The sequence below is a fragment of the Triticum dicoccoides genome, chromosome 1B (genome assembly GCF_002162155.2).
Source record: "Triticum dicoccoides isolate Atlit2015 ecotype Zavitan chromosome 1B, WEW_v2.0, whole genome shotgun sequence".
NCBI classification, from domain to species: domain Eukaryota; kingdom Viridiplantae; phylum Streptophyta; class Magnoliopsida; order Poales; family Poaceae; genus Triticum; species Triticum dicoccoides.
Window position 1 is genome coordinate 690661435 of NC_041381.1, and position 16789 is coordinate 690678223.

At 45.1% G+C, this 16789-nt stretch overlaps 2 protein-coding genes and 1 long non-coding RNA gene across 3 annotated transcripts; all 3 read right to left on the bottom strand.

Annotated features, from left to right (window-relative positions):
- Positions 1-2820: 2820 nt before the first annotated feature.
- Positions 2821-6525, bottom strand: LOC119312884 (WRKY transcription factor 23-like). Its single transcript, XM_037588670.1, has 3 exons — positions 6170-6525; positions 4059-4217; positions 2821-3399 (listed from the first exon to the last, which is right to left on the bottom strand). Exons 1-3 carry the CDS (start codon positions 6523-6525, stop codon positions 3063-3065), a joined length of 852 nt encoding a protein of 283 aa, XP_037444567.1. The 3' UTR covers positions 2821-3062.
- Positions 6526-7237: 712 nt separating this feature from the next.
- On the bottom strand, positions 7238-9861 carry LOC119312890. Its single transcript, XR_005151471.1, has 3 exons — positions 9740-9861; positions 8719-9060; positions 7238-8638 (listed from the first exon to the last, which is right to left on the bottom strand). It is a non-coding gene; the product is annotated as an uncharacterized LOC119312890 (long non-coding RNA).
- Positions 9862-9989: 128 nt separating this feature from the next.
- On the bottom strand, positions 9990-10646 carry LOC119350955. The gene is made up of 3 exons (XM_037618549.1): positions 10611-10646; positions 10275-10533; positions 9990-10158 (listed from the first exon to the last, which is right to left on the bottom strand). The coding sequence occupies exons 1-3, from the start codon at positions 10644-10646 to the stop codon at positions 10082-10084; spliced, it is 372 nt and encodes a 123-aa protein (XP_037474446.1). The 3' UTR covers positions 9990-10081.
- Between the last annotated feature and the right edge of the window lie 6143 nt (positions 10647-16789).

Below are 16789 nucleotides of genomic sequence, written 5' to 3' on the forward strand. Positions count from 1 at the left end.
AGTAGAGGCGTGGACTTCCTATTGGGCGCCTTCAGCGCCGTGCAACCTAACGGGCGCTCGCAGCGATGTCTGGGTGGGCCGGCCCAGGACTGCGCATCGGGAGAAAAAATCCCGCAAAACACTGCTGTCGACGAGATTCGAACTCGCGACATCATGTTTACATTCAGCGCAGATGACCACTGGACCAACTAACAAAAAGTGACTATTTGCAGCGCGGAACTTTTAAGAACATGAGTTTAGACGTGCTACTTATTACATAACGTTTAGATGTTCCAATTATTTCAAAAACATGTTCACATATTTCAACTGAAGTTCACCAACATGCAAAAAAAGTTCACATATTCAAAAAAGGTTCACAAATTCAAAAGAAGTTCATCTTATAAAAAAATCAGTATATTTTGGGAAAATTAGCAAACTCAAAAAGAGTTTGTTAAAAAAAAGTTCATCGAATATGAAAAAACTTCATCAAATTTGAAAAAAGTTCATCGAATGGGAAACAAGATGGTCGGATTTGAAAAAAGCTCATCGAATTTGGAAAAAGTTCATCCAAATTGAAAAAAAGTTCACCAAATTAGAAAAAAAGTTCACAGTTTTCAAAAACAGTTCATCGGAAAATGGAAATAGTTCTTCATTGAAAAATGAAAAAAATTCAGGAAGTTGAAGAAAAATTCATCAAATAAGGAAGAAAAAAACAGAAAAGCGAAAAATGGAAAAAAGGAAAAGCGGAACAAACTAAATAAAGGAAAGGATGGAAACTAGCAAAGCTACCCAGGTGGCCTAGTGGTTAGCGCATTATTGCAGCTAACAGGAGGTCACCGGATCGAATCTCTGTTTGCTCGTCAGTTTTTTTGCTTTCTAGAGAGTCGAAGGGACACTGAGTTGGCCCGGCCCAGCGTGGAGGTCTGCAGGCGCCAGTTTGCAAAATGCATACAAACTGGCGCCTGCAGCGCTAAATAGGAAACGCCGTAGAGGCGGGTGGCTCCTGTGCTGGAGCAGGCTTTTTTATTGGGATTGTGCATGAGTAGGCCCATCTTATATGCTAAACCATACTAGAGGATACGCCGGGAGCAACTAATTAACGAGCGCTCCTTCGGGAGCCTCGCAATGATCAGCGCCACTTGGCGCGCTCTCAGCCATTCGCCACGTGTCGCGCTCTGGACGCTCCCTCCGGATTTATTTTTTAATTTTTCGCCCGTGTTTTTGGCTATTTAAACGGGTTTTTTTCTGGGGGTTTTTTTGACGTTTTGGTTTTTCATTGGTCTTCTCTATCTTTTCAACCAAAAAAAAATTTCAAAAAAAAAATATTTTTGCGCAAAATAAGGCATTTTTTCATGAGAGTCACGGTTTTGTTTTCGCGAGAGTCGTGCCTCTTGGAAACAGAAATAGAATGCATTTTCTATTCTTTTTCCTTTCACGAGAGGCAAGGTTTTGATTTCGCGAGAGTCACGATCGTGCCTCTTGGAAACGAAAAAACACATGTTTTCTGTTTTATTTCTCTTTCACGAGAGACACGGTTTTGCTTCCGCGAGAGACACAGTTTTGCTTTCGCGAGAGTCACGTCTGTGCCTCCTGGGAAACAAAACAAATGCATTTTTTGTTTTTTTTCTTTCGTAAGAGGCACGGTTTTGCTTCCGTGAGAGGCACGGTTGTAATTTTGTCAGAGGCACGGCCATGCCTCTTTCGGAAAGGGAAAAACCCGTGCTCCCTGTTCGGTTTTTTCGTCCGTTTTTTTTGTGAAAAAAAAGTTCGTCAAAACCTATCAACATGGGATCTAGTTTTAAAGATCTCGACGCGTGAAATCCAATGGCGAAAGCGGTTCAAGATTTGGATACACGGTTTAAGAGATAAAATGTTTTGAATAAACGGATCTACGAAAAAAGGGAAAACTCCGAGGTTGCGATAAGTGGCACACATGCAGCGCGCCACTTGTCGCAACCCTGGGAGTTGGAGTGATCTCTGCAAGAAGTACTCCTTAATTAGTGATTTCGGGATACGCCGCGTGTTGTTGCGGGAGTTGGTTGATGACAATTTGGGTTAATACAATGAGAACCAAAATTAAAATATAAATGTCTTACTATATTTGATTATTTATTATAATTGTAACAATATTTATTGAATATATGAGTACAATAATTGGACGACCATCTTCATATGAATGGCCGAATGGTGTAGACGATCTTTTCTCATGCATGATTGCTTGTTAAGGTGGGCCTTATCCTATTCATAATTGTATGATGAGGTGGCATGCTTACATGTTGAGATAAATAAGTTAGTGAGAAATTTATGCATATATTTCATTAACAATGCATAACTGTGGGTAGTAATGTCCAGGATTCCAAGGCCGCCATGAGTTTTAGGCAAGCAAACCATGTCATGGGCAATCAATGCAGCACCTCTCTCTTGGGTACCATATTTCCTCCAGAAACATTGTTTGAGGTAGATGTTAAGTTACTTAACCATTGTCTGTCACAGGGATCATAAGGGAGGACATGAAGAAGATGGGCATGCTGGAGAATACTGATTTGATGAGTATAAGTTTATCTCCAGTTGACAGAAGTGTGGAGTAGCCCAATAATCTATTTTCAATTCTTTTTAGCATGGTAACAAAGTCTTCAATTCTAAATTTGGCAAGGCTCGGTGTAAGGCCAAGGTAAGTATGAGATAAAGTACCTACTTGGCAACAAAATAGCACATCCAGCTCTTGCATCGTATGCTCAGGAGTGTTGAGTTTCTATATATTTTGCAACATATATATCTTAGACAACGCACAAAGTGTACACAATACATACACTGTGTTACAAAAAATCCTCATGACATTCCTGAATTGCATAGTGTACAATCCTCGCCATACAGAATGGTGCTTTGCATTGTAAGGTTGTAACTCAGAGTAGCTAGGTACGAAGAATTTGATTTCAACATCCAGAATAAACTCAGGACAACAAACATTTGTGCCTGTCAGTTTGAAAAAAAACCGTGTGTGCCCATTGGCCAGCTCGATGCCTTACTAATTAAGGCCAAACTAAAGCTATAGATATATTATCTACACACTCATAGTGACTGACTTAACGATACCCTTGCTGGTAGCCCACCGTGGCATCGGGAAGAAGATCGGCATGGAACTGCATGCCACCGTACTCCGACACTCGGTGTGCGACAGACGAAGCGTAGACGTCGGCACCGGCCCGAAAAAAGCCAAGTTGCTGATGTTGGAGCGTGGCAAGCGAGTAGGCAATGTCGGCACCGGTGGCCATTAGCATCCGCTGGCCACGGTGGGTGGCGACGGGGCTTGGGTGCCCGTGGCGACCCTCGTAGGTGGTGACGACCGTCGAAGGGTCCTCCTGCGAGCGCTCCACCAATTTCTTCACCCCACAACGCGCGGTCGTGCACCGGTAGTAGCTCCTGCACACGTTTCAGAATCTCACTTCAATACAATGTATTGGTAAACTGCTGTTGTAATATGGCTGCCCTTACCATGCATGCATGCACAGAGGGGCGGCGCTAGGGGTATTCTTAAGTATTCACATGAATACCAAAGATTTGTTATCAGTTGGCATATTGATGTTAGCTTGTTGTATATTTGCTGTCACATTGCTATTGTATTGCACAAATGAATACCAAGAAGGAAATTTCTGGCTCCGCCACTTGCACATAGACATGTTTTGCTAGAATATGGCTGCCCTTACCATGCATGCGTGCACACATACATATTCATTGCTATCTAAATATGCATATCGTGATGCCTAATCAAGATGATTACATGTGTTGCGTGTTGTAGAAACTTTAATTTCAAGTGAGAGTTTGTGTAGTTCAAACTTAAAAAGATGATTATAGCGACAAAAAGTGGAAGAGAATTTTTTTTATAGAAGGGATTTCTCCCCAATTTCATTAACGAAAGCAAAGTAGGGGTCATATTACAGTCCTGCCATTTGACTTGAATATTTGGGTAGCATCTCCAAACTGAAGTTGCAAGCTCACTACTGGAGGAAAATAAAAAGTGGAAGAACATGTTTTTCTTTTCGAAACACATACGCATAGGGGCGAATGTAAGGAGGTAGTACCTTGGGAAGGAGCTGTTCTTGACGGCCTTCTGGCCATACTTGCGCCAGTGATAGCCATCGTCGAGGTGGTCGACCTCGCTCTTGGTTGCGAAGGTGACACGGGAGCTTCGCGCCTTCTTCTCCCCCTTCCCCTTCTTCTTTTGCTCCTTCTCGTCGCTCCTGCATCCGTCGATGAACACAATTAGGATCATCATTAGTGATTCTTAATTCTGCATGCATGATCTGATAATTTCGCATTCAATTTCTACATGCAAAGTGGAAGTAAACAAGAAGTTGCCCGGGAAACTAGCTAGTTATGTGCCTGCATCGAGCGCCCGGTTCTTCTTTTATTTCTTTTGATTGAAAACAGGGGTGGAACCCCGGTTCCATTCATGCAAATGAAGCCACATCACCAACAACGACAATAACAACAACAACAACAACAACAACAACAACAACAACAACAACAACAACAACAACAACAACAACAACAACAACAACAACAACAACAACAACGTCTGTCTCTCGGTACAAAGCACCATAGCTAGGTCTAAAAAGCAACTACGCAAAATCTTTTTTCGATAAAGGGCAGTTTTATTGACCCTTAAAGTGGCATCAAGATAATACAAGCAATTCAAGATGAACTTAAGGGGTAGGAAACCAACAGTTCATAAGATAGACATCTAAGAGCATCTCCAGCCGCGCCCCCAACAGGCTCCCCAGGCAACTTTTTCGGCGCCGGCGCCAAAAAAAGGCCCAGTCGCGCCCCCAGGACGACGAAAAACGCCGGTTCGGCCCTTTTTTCCGCCCGGCAGCTGCAGGCCGAACCCGGCGCGCTGGGGGTGCTTGGGGGCTCCGGCGCAAGGGAAAAGCGCGGCTGGCCCACGCCGTCAGGTGAAAAGTCAAGATTTTCTTCCCCAACCACCTCCCACCCCCCGCGCTCTCGGCCGCAACTAGGTATATCCCGGCGCAGCCCCGCCGCCCTTCGCCGGTAGATAGCCATTCCCCGCCGGAAAAATAGCATAGGTTCGCCGCGACAGCCCCTCCGGCACCAGCTGGGCGTTTCCGGCCGCGGAGGGGCAGTTTAGCGGCGGGTGCACGCCCACCGCGCGCAAGGTGTTCGGCGATTTGCCTGCCTCGGCGATGGACTCGGATGACACCGGGCGCGACGTGTGATGAAATATGAGTTTTTATTTGTTGAACTATATAATTTGTATTGAACTATTTGTTGTTGTACTATTTTGTTGAAGTATTTGAAATTTCTGTGATGAAATATGTGATAAAAAAATATTTATGTTGATAATTGAACGCCGAATCATGGCGAACCACGCCGAATATGGGCCTATTCTCGCCCATATGGGTCTTTTTCGGCGAAATGGGGCTTCAAAAGTGGGCCAAAATCGGCGACTGGGGGCGACGACTGGGCGCAAAACCGGCCCCAGCGCCGAAAGAATCGCCGGCTCGCCCCCGGGGGGCGAAAATGTCGTACGAAACCATGGTTCAGCCCAACCTACGCTCGGCACCATTGATTTCTAGACACTATTCATGAAGATTCATGCATTGTTGATTAAAAAATGCAGTTGGCATGCATGTCTATTCATAAGGATCCATGCATGATTGATTAAAAAATATAGTTGATATGCATGTCACAGATCCACATGTAGTAGAATATTAAATTGTACGGCATAAACCATAGGTTCGGCTGAACCATGGTCCTGAATCACTTCTCTCCCCGGGGGGCGATTTTTATGCGCCCCGGGGGGCCGAACGGCTGGAGATGCTCTAACAGACACATGCCTCATCCAAGAATGGCAGAATAAGCTTTGTTTGTTTGGAATGGTAGGTAGGTAGGTGACAAGTTGACGGATGGCGAGCCCTAAATCCGGTATGCCACGTGCGGCAGTATCTTCGTGTTCAGACCGTCCGGCCCAGAAGATCAATGGAGGCCGCGATCGATATGGCAAGAACACGTACCAGTGGGTGGATCTACACTTCTTCCATCTAATCGACAAAGTATACGTACGCATGTGATGATCGATCGATGGGCAAGAAATACAAGAGGATCAGCAGGGATTCAGTTAGCACACGGTTGTACCAAGATCGAACCCACCCTGATAAAACCATTCACGTACCTGCAGCTGCCATGATCGGCCGATCCATCCTCGTCTCCCTCCTCCGGCGCCAGCATGCCTCTCTTGCACCCGCGGGGCGCGGCCACCGCCTCGCTGGACGTCGACGAGTTGGCCGTGGACGGGGCCGCAGCGGAAAAGATCACCTGGCCCGCAGCCGGGCAGCTTGGTGGCCTCGCGAGCTCCGCGGGGTTGATGAGCCCCTGCAGGTAGTCGGTGATGGTGGAGTAGGCCGACGGCGTGGCACCAACATCGTCCCCACCGCCGCACGCCGGACGCTGGAAGAGGACGGTGTCGTCCTCGCCGTAGAGTTGGCCGCCGTCGTCGTGATTTCCTTCTCCTGATGCGGATCCGGACATGGAGTAGCGCATGAGAGAGCGCGGGGTCGATTCTAGATAGAGCGTTGAATGAATGGAGAGGAGGAGAAAGGCAGGCGTTGTAGTCTTTGGAGGCGCAAGCAAGATATAACTATGAGCTTAACCTTTGGGACCAAACTTGTGTGCCTTCGTGTGGTACTCCCTCCGTTCCATATTACTAGTCACCGATTTAGTATAAAGTTGTATTAAATCAGTGACGAGTAATATGGGACGGAGAGAGTATTAAACAAGAGTACTATGTACTACTTTGAAGGAGTACTAGTAGATATGCACGTGCAATGCACGTAATATTACAATCAAATGCGAAGATTCACATAATATTACAATCAGATGCGAAAATTCATTTTGAGCCAACGGGTAGATCTTGGGCATCCTCATTCCCTCCCACCGTCACGATCATCAGATAAGCATGGTTGGATGGTCAAGACTATTTTATTCTTCGCCCTTCATGCTTTTATAGAGGTAGTAGATGCACGTGCAAGTCAAGTTCCAAATAACTAAATAAGGCACTGGGAAGCTTGATCCTATCACCCTACGTGATGTGAGGTACAGAGAAAACCGAGTCATTAGAGGCAATTGTTCTTTACTATTACATTACTCTGCACACTAAATTTTTGTACTTCTTCAGGTTGCAAGTTCTTTCAAAAATACAATTCTATTAAATTTAGTCATCTAGAAGATAAAATATCAATCATAGATGCGCGGATTTCCTTATTTCAAAAGTGATGAAAGGAAGTCATTTGAAGTTACATTTCAGAAACTGCCTTGCAAAATTAGCAGGTTACATACATTATACAAGATACATTAAAAATCTACCACCGGATGCCGATGACATTTGCTCAAGCCACAGACGCTGATTTCAGGAGTAGAACTTGCCAGGACATTGAGGTATCTGTTTCGAGGTGTCCGCCTGCAGGGCTGCATGTGTTCAGTCACTCCAGTCGCAGAAATGAACCAAGTTACAATCATAATCCACAGATCAACTCTGAAATCAAACCTATATTATAAAGCTTGCATGCTACACCTTTGAGAGCTTCAGCAAAAAAAATCATGTATCAGTAGTAGGTACAAATATTATGACACTTGACGTATTTTGCTCTGTTTATCTGCATAGAAACCGATAAACGGACATCGATGGCGCCCAAGTAGCAAGGCAAGACATAGCCAGACACGTAGGAATATTCTAATTGCTATAATATGTAATTTAAATAGCATGGAGCAAAGAGTAAAACAATGTTCAGTGAACTATGATCCAATGTCTTTCATATCCCTATTTTTATAGTGTAGGTGCAAGAAGGAACTCTTGTATATTAAAGGTAGTTTTCCCCATGCAACTCTCTGCAGGTTGAGTGGGTGATGGCTCTGAACCTCTATTTCTCTTTTGGGCAGCTTCAAATATTTCACAACCGATAACTCAATAGCATATCCATGTATTTTGAGCTAGCTTGCTAATTTTTCTGGATGTTACAATAAATTTATGTTACATCCAATCTGCCTGAATGAAATGGTGCATAGTGCAGGCAGGCATAGATCTACAACAATATGCGCTGCCTAACAATATCCACTTCAATTTCAGATTTCAATTTTATACTCCAACTTATCCTTGGGGATAAAGGAAAAAAATTGTGACTGGGAAATTGTACCACTACAAAGAGTTATCTGATCAAACTGCTTGCCAAGAAATTAATCCTCAACAAGATGAGAATTAGAGCAAAGAGCAAAAGTTATTATGTGTAGCTTTAACTAATCTAACCTGATAGCAGCATCGAGGGACATGGAGAGCATACCTTTCGATGCCTCTATGAACATGCTGAAAAAGTGCTTTGTCAGCTATAGTTAGTATTCAAAGCATGTAGAATAAAAGGGAAGGAAGCTTATTTAGTTACTTCAGAATGTTCTCATCAAATTGCCGTTCTGATTGTGAGCTCAGCAGTCAAGTAATAAGAGTAGCCGGTAAGTACCAGATACTCAGTGAATGAACAAAAATCTACCCATATTGGATGTCGCTTGTCAGGACAATGAGCATGAAGAGGTACAAAATCTTATTGAAGAGCATGACGACGGACTCCCGCGACAGCTTGACGAACGCCCACACCTATAGAAGGGAAATTGTTCGAGATGTTAAAAGTAAGGCCTCCTCTAAATAAATAAAAAACCATTTGAGTAAATCCTGACCTTGCAGGATGCCATCTCTAACTTGGAAGATACTCTATAACGATGTTCTTCTCACTGTCACGTTGACAATGGCAGTTGGACATTCACATGTCTAAAGATCTCATGCTAATTATGTAGCAATCATGCTCAGTGATGATGCAAATTGTTGGTTTTGACAATGGCTTTACTTACGAATAAAAGAATGTACCTATCAATAGCAGCGGTCGCATGAGGTAACAGCAGTGGCAGCTGGAGGAGTGGTTCTGCTGTGCCCCCACAGTCAAGCACCAGCTTCCACCATCCAGCAGCACAGCAGTGACCACGTCGCTGAGCAGAGGAGGAATAGAGGAGCACCGGGATGACCTGCAAGCCAAAAATTAGGACCAAATTAGCGAGTTTTACAGGACTTCAATGGATGGGAAATTCAGGAGAATCCTTCTATGTTCATAAGAATCCCAAGAATCAAAACATGCAGGCTAACATGAAAGATTAGTCCCAGGCTTCTATTTCAGAGAGGAAAAGCATCTAGCATCAAGAGAGTTAAACCAAAATAGTATAAAATTTTCTTCTTTAAACAATAGGCAAATGCCAAGCTATAGTTATGCATATTCTGCAATTAAGGAAAGATAAAGTTGGTCCATGATTGTTAAACATTGGCTTGATTCTGCTGCAGTAACTTCCTGATGCGAAATTATAAGATAAATATGAGCCTCTTATGTAGGAAACATGCAGCAGTACATGCCACCACATAAATCCAGATATAATTGTTGTAGAGTATAAGAAAACAAACTAATACTCCCTCCGTCCCGAAATACTTGTCATCAAACTGGATAAAAGGGATTGTATCTAGATGTATTTTAGTTTTAGATACGTCTCTTTTTATCCATTTTGATGACAAGTATTTTCGGGCGGAGGGAGTATGTATCAGCAAATGCAAGTCTCAACTAATGCACTAAAGCTAAGGCATAAATTCAATCAAATGCAAGTCTCAACTAATGCACTAAAGCTAAGGCATAAATTCAATCAAATGCAATGTGCTCACCCAAGCACATGGATCACGCAAGGCACTTCTCATGTTCCACTGTTCTCTCTCGTACGATAATCCTCTTCCTTCACTTGAACCTTGGACCACAACATCTCCGTGCCTATGATTCCGAGCATGAATGTTTCCTCAGTCATGCTCTTATACCATAGCACCAACGCGTTTTTCGTCAGTAATTTGGTACAGGCCTCCACATTCCACAATTAGTACCGCCAATTCACAACTTTCAGATAACAAGTGATCCACGTTACAGCAGGTGATCCAGACGATTTTGAAGACATAGGTATGCACATCCAAAGCAGGGTAGCCACAAATCAAAAGCATCCACCAGCACGCACCTTTTTAATTCCAGTGTACAGGGCCATCATTGTGACCGTTGTGGTCCGGCATTTCTTCGAACGGGTCGAGGGTGCATACACCTGCAGTACGATAGCTTCAAGTCAACTTCAGTTCAGAGAAAGATACATCTCGCCAAAGGATGGTAGAGAAAAGATGAATTGGCATGAGGAATATGCAAATCAGGATATGGACGAACCCGCATTGCTGGTCGCGTGCAGGGAGGTGCCTTGCGCGAGGAGGGCAAAGATGGTGATGCGGGCGCCGCGCTCATCGGCCTCGAAGTCATCCGTGACGCCGGAGGCCTCGAGCAAGGAGGCGGCCACATTGAACCCCCGGGCTTCGGTGAGGACGCGAGTGATGTTGCCTGAGGGGGACCGGTGGCTGTTGGAGACGGTCGCGGCGATGTCGAAGCCGTAGGGCGGTAGGGGACGATGAGGCCGCCCACCACGAGCACGCTGACGTTGCACGGGTCGTTAGTGATGGCGCCGACGAAGGTGGAGTTCGACCACGAGGAGGGCGCCGTTGAGCGGACCACGACGGCCGAGCTGCCATAGCCGCCCGCGACCATGAGGTCACCGGCACGGCACCGATCTTGCGCATCCGCCGTCCGGCGAGCCGCGCCGATTCGCTGGCGTGGATGGGGGCCAGGCACGGTCGGGGGGCTGAGGTCTTGTTGTTGCATTGCCGGAGTGAATGGGGCAGCCGCGGACAGAGGTCGTGGCAGCCCGTGCCCTACGTGGATGGGACGGCCTTGTGCGGAGGATGTAGCGGCGTAGTTGTGGCGGCGTAGATCGTGGCGGCGGGGCAGATGGAAGGGGCGAATGGAGGTGACAGGAGATTGAATACGTTTCCTGGAACACGCATTGGCGGACGAAATATTGGCAGAGTGCGGTGCGGTAGAAATTATCGCTAAGTGCATCCGAGACGTCAGACTGGATCAATGTAGTCAGTTAGATCTAATTAGTTGGGATAATCTGACGGTACAGCTGAGATTGTGTACACTGCATGGGTGACTTTAAGAAAGAAAATGTTTGCTTGTTTAATAGTAAGTATTTTTTTTTGCGGGGTGTTTAATAGTAGTACAGATACTATAGTAGCTAGTAGTACGTGCTTGAATTAACCTAAGCAGTGATGAAGATAGTGTTCTGTACGGGATGGAGACGGAGGGAGCGATGATCGATCCTCGTGCTGGGTCGAGATATTTTAGGTGGACACGTACGTACTTTGGGCATATTATACTTCAATGTTCACATGTGTACACGCGTCTCCAGCTGCGCATTTTATTCATATTCCATGTGAGATGTGAATTATTCTGGGCGGCACACATACGTACACTTGCTTTGTCTACACGGGGATGGGGCACGTTTTATTTTTCTCGAACGGAGAGGAAATGGTACACGATGACTTTGGTTCGTTATATGCGGATGTCCGTCGCAAAACCTTTTTTTTGTCTTCGGTTTGCGAAAAAACGGACGTCCGGACACGTCAGCAGACTGATACATAAACCGCATTTTATAGAATACAGTTGGCATAAAACGCACTTTATTGATCATAAACCGCAGTTTATAGAATACAGTTGGCATGGGGCTGAACAAGCCATAAATGGCGTCCTTGCTGGAGAGAAAGAGAGGATCTAGCTATATTGTGAGCATCGCCTTTCGACGCCCGACCCTCCAAGACAAAATGACAATTAAAAGCAGAGGCTCGCAGGCTAATCTCTGTTAAGATCGCACCATACTTGCCCCATATGACCCTTGTTTATATCATTGATCACATGTTGGGAATCTGAAGCTATTATGAAATTATGAATGTGCAGGTCTTCAGCCAAATACATTGCTTCCCGACATGCGATTGCTTCCACTGTCCCAACATCGTCGACACCTCGGATCACTAAGGCTGAGCTGCCCAAGTAGCTTCCTTTGTTATCTCTGCAAATGGCTGCCACTGTGCCTCCCCCGTTAAAACGCATCAAACCTACGTCAATATGAATCTTGGCGAATATATAGGAGTAGGACGATGGGAATGTACACGGGGGCGGCCGGGCCCGACGACCCATCTGGTGTCGGCGCTTTGGTTGAGGCTAGAGGGGGAGGACGATGTTTTTAAGGTGGGCAAATTCTTAGTGATTTTTTGTGCGAAACCATGATAGTCAATACACATTAACAATGCACATTACTATTTTCATGTTATCCTTACTAGAATAATAATCAAATACAATGAAAATATAAACATATTCAAATAGAACAACAATCTAATACAAATCGACGGCGTCTAGAAGACACAGGCAATGGCAGTGCCCAACAATTTAATAAAAACTTTGCATTTTTATTAATACGTTCATATATACATGTCTATATTTATGTTGATGCACTTCTATAAAATGTCTGTGCATTTCCACCCAGAAAAGAAAACAAAAACAATGCACAAGGTAATAAGTGAGAAAAAAACCAATGAAAAAGACGAAATAAAACGAACAAAAAAGCAAATCTCTACATAAATTGGGCCATACAGCAGAGTAGCAAGCGTTATTGCAGTCAAGGGAGGATGTTGCAGCTATTAGAGATGTCGACTAGGTCGAAACTCGAAAGCTTAACCATGGTGGAGCTACAAGACAACAAACCATGACAGAAAGCAGAACCAAAGGTGGAGCCACGAGACTACAAACCATGGCAGAACCCCATGTTTGATGCATGTGTCTTGTGTGTGCGTTCATGCTTGGCTCTCGAGCGTAAGGGCTTTGTCTTTTTTTTAGACAATGTAAGGGCTTTCGGTGTCCCGTGCGGCCATGCATGTGCGGCGTGCGTTTTGTACAGATGATCGTATATCTGAAATCACTAGTTAAGAAGTACTCGTTGCAAAGATAACCCCAACTTTCCCAGGTTGCGACAAGTGTCGCGCTGCATGTGCGCCACTTATTGCAACCTGGGAGGTTTCCCCTTTTTCTAGATTCGTTTATTCAAAACTTTTTGTCTCTTAAACCCTGCGTCAAAATCTCGAACCGTTTTTACCGTTGGATTTCTCGCGTCGAGATCTTGAAAACTAGATCCCATGTTGATAGGTTTTGACGAACCTTTTTTTCACGAAAAAATCGAAAAAAAAAACAGAATCGGAAGCACGGGATTTTCCCTTTCCGAAAGAGGCAAGCCCGTGCCTCTCGCGGAATCACAACCGTGGCTCTCGCGGAAGTAAAACCGTGGCTCTCGCGGAAGGAAAAATAGAAGAGAAAACGCGTTATTTTTTTCATTTCCGAGAAGGCACGGCCATGCCTATGGCGAAAGCACAACCATGCCTTTTGCGGAAGCAAAAACGTGCCTCTCGCGAAAGAAAAAAAAACAAAAAACACGTTTTTTTCGTTTCCGAGAGGCACGATCGTGCCTTTCATGAAAGCACAACCGTGCATCTCGTGGAATCAAAACCGTGCCTATCTCGAAATGAAAAAAAACAGAAAACGCGTCTTTTTTTCTGTTTCCGAGAGGCACAGTCGTGCCTCTCGTGAAAGCAAAACCGTGCCTCTCTTGAAAGCAAAACCGTGCCTCTTGCGGAAGAAAAAAAAAGAAAACACTTTTTTTCCGTTTCCGAGAGTTATGGTCGTGACTCTCGCGAAAGCAAAATCGTGCCCCTCGCGGATGCAAAACCGTGACTCTCGCAAAAAATATGTTTTTTCGTGAAATTTTTTTCGATTTTTTTTTCAAAAGTTAAGACATGTGGAAAATCGAAACGTCAAAAAACCCCAAAAAAATGTTTAAAAAGCCAAACACGCGTCCGAAAAAATAAAAAAAACAAAATCCGAAGGAAGCGCCCAGAGCGCGACACAGGACGGGCGGCCGAGAACGCGCCAAATGATGCTGATCGTTGTGAGCCTTCCAAAGAAGCATTCGTTAACTAGTTGCTCTCCTTGTATATCTTGCCAACTTGGCTTAGCTGTGTCTGCGTGGGGCGTGGCCAATTATCCAGTCTAGCAAACGACAACCAACATCGTGGCCCAACTGTGTTTCTGTGCTAGTGATTTTTCCACAGATGTATGTGACTTGCATAGTACCGTTGGTATAAAGGAATTTCTGTAGTGATTCAAGGTATGGCGGCGGCCAGACCTTGTCCACTGGGGTCCTCCGCTAGTGGTTGGAGCAACCGGTGTGGCTGGCAGGGGGTGCGCGGATGTGACGCGCGCACGATGCCAAGACGTTACGCGGTCAAGCCCCCGGCTGCGTCACATCCGCGATGAGTGTCTTGGCATCGTGTGCGGTCGAGCCCCCGCCAAGACTATTGAGGGAAAAATAGAGAAAACTTACATGCAGACAAAATAAAAACGGAGGGAGTACGTGTGTGAGTGTGTAGCGGTGGTGGTGGGCGGCGCTAAAATCCGACACGACTGATCCTACTACTACCATAGTCAACCAGCAAGGGCCCAAGACCAACAAATAGAAGCCCAAGAGGCTCAAGAAGCCCAACAAGCATTTCTACGCGGACACATGGAAGCTGTGAGTCTTAAGAGACGTGCGAGACACGGAAAAGAGCAACCCCTAGGGCTTTCCTAGGGTTCCAAAACTTCCTCTGGCGAATCTCGTCAGAGTCAATATGAGTCATTGGTCAATTCTCCCACGGGTTTACCACCAGCACGACCATTCGATCACACAATCCCTCTGGTCCCAAGAGCCCAACCTATCAACATTAGACCATATCGATACAATCCTTTCTGAAAAGATGAAATCAAGAAACAAGTCAAAGATATGCTGCTACAAGGGATCATACAACATAGTTACAGTCCTTATGCATCCTCTGTTCTTCTAGTTCAGCCAAAAGATTTAACATGGAGATCGATTTTGTGTTGATTACCATCACCTCAACGCCATTACAGTCAAGAACATATCCCATATGCCAGTTATTGAGGAGTTACTGCATGAATTAGCTGGGGCAGTGTGATTCACTAGCTTGGATCTCAATGCGGATTACCACCATATATATTGGGATGGCACTAGAAGATGAGTTCAAAACGACTTTCAAAACAGATTTGGGGCACTATGAATTGAAAGTCATGTCGTATGGGCTTGCATGTGCGCCGGGAACCTTTCAGGGAGTGATGGATTTTGTATTCTCACCACTTATTCGCCAAGGAGTACTAGTGTTTGTCGATGACATTCTAGTCTATAGCCACACATTGGAGGAACATGTTAGGCTACTCAAACAAGTATTCGAGCTGTTGGAGAAACATCAACTTAAAATCAAAAGATCCAAGTGCAAGTTTGCTCAGCAAGAATTGACATATCTGGGGCATGTCATCAGTGCCCAAAGAGTGGCCACCGATGAGAAAAATATCCCTATTATTAAGGATTGGCCAACTCCCAAATGTGTCCGGCAGTGTACTACAGAAGGCTCCGAGATTTTGGTCTCGTCAACCGGCCTCTGACAAATCTGTTGAAGAAGGTCTCAATATTTGTGTGGAGTCAGGGTCGACGAGGCATTTTAGCATCTGAAATCAACACTGGTCAGAGCGCTCGTGCTTGCTTTACCACAATTTGACAAGCCTTTTAAAATAGACACACATGCATCAGACTCTGGTGTTGGGGTACTGCCCATGCAAAATGGGCACACACTTTCCTTCCTCGGCAAGGTGTTGGGGCCCAAGAACCGAGGGTTATCCATGTACGAGAATGAGTTCATGGAGATAATGTTATGTCACGCCCAATATGCGACCCTATCCAAAAGGAACTCGAAGGTCCCACCAAGGATAGACCCGCATATTGAAACGCTTTTGCAAGATGGATATCATTACATCAACATTACATAATAGATGAGGATACATACATAAGGCATACAATGCCACACGAATACAACATCATCTTACATAAGAGCACCATCCGACTACGGATGAAACACAAACAGAAACTCAAACGACATCCACCCTGCTAGCCCAGGCTGCCGACCTGGAACCTATCCCCTAATCGAAGAAGAAGAAGAAGAAGAACTCCAAAATAAGCAAACATCGCTCTCGCGTCATGATCATCGCGAAACCTGTACCTGCAACTGTTGTTGTAGTAATCTGTGAGCCACGAGGACTCGGCAATCCCATTACCATGGGTATCAAGACTAGCAAAGCTTAAAGGGAAAGGAAGGGGTAAAATGATGAGGCTGCAGCAACGACTAAGTATATATGGTGGCTAACATACGCAAATAAGAGCGAGAAGAGAGTAAAGGAACGGTCGTGAAGCTAGCAATGATCAAGAAGTGATCATGAACTCCTACTTACGTCAAACATAATCCAAAACCGTGTTCACTTCCCGGACTCCGCCGAAAAGAGACCATCACGGCTACACACGCGGTTGATGCATTTTAATTCGTATCTGGTGTCAAGTTATCTACAACCGGACATTAACAAATTCCCATCTGCCCATAGCCGCGGGCACGGCTTTCGAAAGTTTAAACCCTGCAGGGGTGTCCCAACTTAGCCCATGATAAGCTCTCGCGATCAACGAAGGATATACCTTCTCCCAGGAAGACCAGATCAGACTCGGAATCCCGGTTTACAAGACATTTCGGCAATGGTAAAACAAGTACAGCAAGACCGCCCGATGCGCCGACAATCCCGATAGGAGCTGCACATATCTCGTTCTCAGGGCAACACCGGATGATCAATCCGTACAACTAAAACCAGACCTCAAGTTTCCCTGAGGGGGCACTGCAAAGGGCTCTAGTTCGGACCAACACTTAGACAAG

Bases quoted from the DNA above. Each gene is read 5' to 3' on its own strand.
- LOC119312884 (XM_037588670.1), bottom strand. From the start codon at position 6,525: ATGTCCGGATCCGCATCAGGAGAAGGAAATCACGACGACGGCGGCCAA. The intron at 4,218-6,169 runs GTACGTGAATGG...CGACGGATGCAG, and splicing joins GCCGATCATGGCAGCTGCAG to GAGCGACGAGAAGGAGCAAA. The intron at 3,400-4,058 runs GTACTACCTCCT...AAACGTGTGCAG, and splicing joins AAGAACAGCTCCTTCCCAAG to GAGCTACTACCGGTGCACGA.
- LOC119350955 (XM_037618549.1), bottom strand. From the start codon at position 10,646: ATGGTCGCGGGCGGCTATGGCAGCTCGGCCGTCGTG. The intron at 10,534-10,610 runs GTCCGCTCAACG...GTGCAACGTCAG, and splicing joins ATGGCAGCTCGGCCGTCGTG to CGTGCTCGTGGTGGGCGGCC. The intron at 10,159-10,274 runs GTTCGTCCATAT...ATCGTACTGCAG, and splicing joins GCACGCGACCAGCAATGCGG to GTGTATGCACCCTCGACCCG.